This window comes from Petaurus breviceps, unplaced genomic scaffold (genome assembly GCF_028583685.1).
Source record: "Petaurus breviceps papuanus isolate PSGF00001 unplaced genomic scaffold, PetGlider_PUasm1.0 76, whole genome shotgun sequence".
Taxonomy (NCBI): Eukaryota; Metazoa; Chordata; class Mammalia; order Diprotodontia; family Petauridae; genus Petaurus; species Petaurus breviceps.
The window spans coordinates 44,246,951-44,250,488 of NW_027186473.1; the positions used below are offsets into that span (position 1 = coordinate 44,246,951).

The 3,538-nt window shown below is 50.6% G+C and overlaps 1 protein-coding gene across 3 annotated transcripts in view; it reads right to left on the reverse strand.

The window, feature by feature from the left end:
- Positions 1-2,656, reverse strand: part of RNF150 (ring finger protein 150) — a 386,314-nt gene extending 383,658 nt beyond the window's left edge. For all 3 annotated transcript variants that reach the window (XM_069105421.1, XM_069105420.1, XM_069105419.1), the window contains exon 1: positions 2,129-2,656. In XM_069105421.1, coding sequence (XP_068961522.1) covers positions 2,129-2,609 — 481 coding nt within the window. In that variant the 5' untranslated portion in view covers positions 2,610-2,656. The remainder of the gene's footprint in view (positions 1-2,128) is intronic.
- Between the last annotated feature and the right edge of the window lie 882 nt (positions 2,657-3,538).

Sequence of the window (3,538 nt, forward strand, 5' to 3'; positions counted from 1 at the left end):
TGCATGATCACTGCCACCCCTTGCCCAAACGATTAAATATTACTGAATTATATTTGGCTTATGAAAAGTGCAAAAGAGTTGCAATGCTTTAATCATAAAGTTTAGTGAGAGGCCATTCAAGTGGATAGAAGGCTAGGATTGGAGTCAGTAAGACCTAAGCTCAGGTCCTATCCTATGAATCGGAAATCTAGACCCAGAAGGAATCCCAATGAGTATCTAACACAAACAGCTCATTCTACAGATGAGAAAACTGAGGCCTAGAGTGGTTAAATGGCTTGCCCAAAGTCACAAAGGTAATAAACATTACAGGTGGGATTTGAAACCAGGTCTTCTGATTCCCAAGACACCACACTTTCCACCATGCCAAGTTCCAATTGACTGAGAAGTTACTAATCTTTCCAGTGCCCAGTGTGCATCAGTGGAGGAAGCTTGCAAGCTTAACTGCACTGATAAAACCACATGTCCATATGAAAACAAACACAAGTTATTATAATATCCCTGAAGAAAAAGCAAGTGGTAGACCTAGAGCATCCTTCCCAACTGCCCTGCCCATTGACAGTAAACAATCCCTTTCAAGAATGCATGCTAAATATTTTTAAGGTTTTGTAGACAATCAACCATTCTAAAACAAAGACTCTTTCCCCATTCATCATTCATTGTGCCACAGAATAGTATGTGGGAAGCCTTGAAATTTCTCCTAAAACTTACTAACCTGTTTGCTTTAAAACCAACCACTTTCCTCCTGTAAAACAGCTGGTGTTAATTTCTGGCTGGAAACCTACAGCATATCTAATAAGTGATCTTTTCCTTCTGATGGAAATCCTTGGAAATTCCCTTGGAATGGAAACCTGTCCTTGCAGAAGGCATTTTCTGCCTGTTTTCTCTCTCCTCCACCTTTCCCCATACCACCAACCCCACTCCTTCCAGCTGATGGCATTCCACTTTATAAAACTCACCCTTTCAAATTAAAAAGATCTTTTAAAAGAGAATTTCATATTTTTAGGTGATTCCAAGGCTCACCATGTGGGGTAGCATCTGACAACCCTATTCCTACAATGTCTTTGGGAAATTATGTGTACACAGCAAGGAGGGGAGGAGATAGGGTGTCCTTCTAAGAAATCACTTTATGGGCACACATAACAGGTGCTATTTTGGGCTCCTGGGACCAGTCCACTAAAACTGAATACTTGGTCAAAACTGTTTTGTTTTTGTTCCTGCAAAGGCAGATACTCTCCATCTGCAATGACACCTGCAAAAGGGAAGTATGCTACGTTACAGTATCCCCTGCTTTACTTGCAACAATTAAATACACTCGCCCTCCCCAGCTTGCAATTAGCTCCTCGACAAACACAGCTCCCAAGCATACTCAACTCTCCATACTCGGCCTGTGTGACACAACATACAGAAATTGGCCATAACTTTAATCCCTTGCAAACTTTCCTCACTTGCATCAGCTTGAGGTTGTTTACAATCATGTCTCTGTTATCAGTTTTCTTGCTGGAGAGCTGAAAGGCAGCACTTAAAAAAATTATTTGTCACTTGCTGAAGCCCAGAAGAGAAGAAAACATTTACTCTTCCAGGAAGAAATGAAACACAACCTGAAGGAACAAGTTCACCTTGGGTGCGCTGCAGGGAGAAACCCTAACCTCCAGATACCGGCATTATTGGCTCAGGTGGTATTGGTTCTACCTGACGGCGGCCAGTGACAGCTATTCCAGCTATCAGAGGGATCAGTCCCAGGGCTGGCAGTCCCCAGGGAGAACTGTCTCCTGTCCTGGCCCCTCCAAAGCCAGTTCTTCTTACCCATAAAGTTTCCTCAATCTTTTCCACCCTTTCCTTACCACTATTTAGAACAAACTCTAGGTCTCTTCAAATCCAACTCTCTAATCGCTCTACCACATCACCCATATGAAAATGACCTTTGCCTTAGGGGGAAAAAAGCCGGCATCAAAATCCTCAAAACTTAAAAGGCGCAGAGAACAGTCAGTAGCTTTCAGCACAGGATCTACTTTCCAGATGGAAGCAGGCGCTAGCTTTTTTTCGGAGTCTCCATCCCCAGTGCCTCCTTCCCATCCCCACCCCCAACCCCTGCTTCCCGAATGCCCTCGCCCAGGCCCCGTTCGCTCACCTGGATGGGACATCGTGGTGGTCTCGTTGGTGTTGGTCCCCACGTTGTAAATGACCACCGCGGAGGCGTTCTGCATGAAAGCATGCCGGATTTTGTCCTTGTCAGAGCAGTTACCCTTGGGGATAAGGGCTATCCAGTGCTTGACGTGGGCCGGGACGGCGAACTTGGTGTTGGGGTCGCAGGCCAGGCGCTCCTGGACGGAACTGGCCATGGCTACCCGCCCGTGGGCATCCAGCTTGGGCGAGTGCTCGCCGTAGCGGCCACACTCGCTCTTCTCGCTGCGCAGCTCCCCGGAGGCGCCCAGCGCCCCAGCCGCCGCCGGAGACCCCGGCTCGATGTAGGTGATGTTCACGAACGCTGTGTACCATTCCTCCTTCTCAGCTACGGTAAAGTCCAAGCATAGCAAATGCACGAAACAAAAGGAAAGCAGCCATGTTGAGAGAGCCAGACTGCGGCACGCTTGGATGAGAGACATTGCCATCTTTCTCCTCCGCCGGGCGCCCCCCCTCCACCCGGTCCCCGCCCCCCCGTGCCCTCCCCCCACCCCCGTCCTTGCAGTTGCCGTCTCCCACCCCCTGCCGGGCTCCTGCTGCTGCTGCTGCTGCGGCTGGTGCTGCTGGGCTCTCCGGTGTCAGTGCCGAGGCTTCTAGGACGCGCGGCTCCTGTGGCTCCAGGCCGATTGCTGTGTCCTTAACTGCGGGAGAGCGACTGTTTCATGCTCTTCGCCTAGGGCCCGGCGGGAGGGAGAGGAGGCGCCCTGGCGTCGCTGGGGAGTCGGGCTGGCCAATGGTCCGGCTCCCGCTCTGGCTTGCTTCTCCTCCCCTCATAGGGTGGTAGAAGGAGGAGGAGAGTGCGAAGCGGCTCCGCACCTACTGCTCCTGCTCACTCGGGAGTCGCCTGCGCCTCACCAAGGGTGCTATTGCTGCCGCTGCCCGGAGGAGGCTCGGGAAAGGGAGGCAGCGGCTTTGCGTGTCCCGCTGCCGCCGCCGCCGAGCTCCTTTTCCTCCTCACCACGGATACGTACTGGGAGTAAAGGACTTGTCGGAGAGCCTGGGGAAAGTAGCAGGCTGTGGGACTCTGGGGGGAATGGAATCAGCAGAGGAGGCGGCTGTGCGTATATGTTTGTGTGTGTTATGTGATGTTTTCGTGTGTGTGTTTGTGTGTATGTGTGTGTGTGTGTGTATGTGTGTGTGTGTGTGTGTGTAATGTGTGCGCCTGAGGAGGAGCTTAATGTGATGTCAAAGCTTCGGCTTCGGCTTTGCTTGCCTTCCTCCCTCCTCTCTTTCTCGACAGCAGCGACACCTGCTGGGTTTATTCAATTTTTAAAACATTGATTAAGCACCTACTGTGGGCCAGGCATCTCGGCAACTCTTCAGCAATCAGCCTTAGTTCCCTGGGGCACCAAGTATT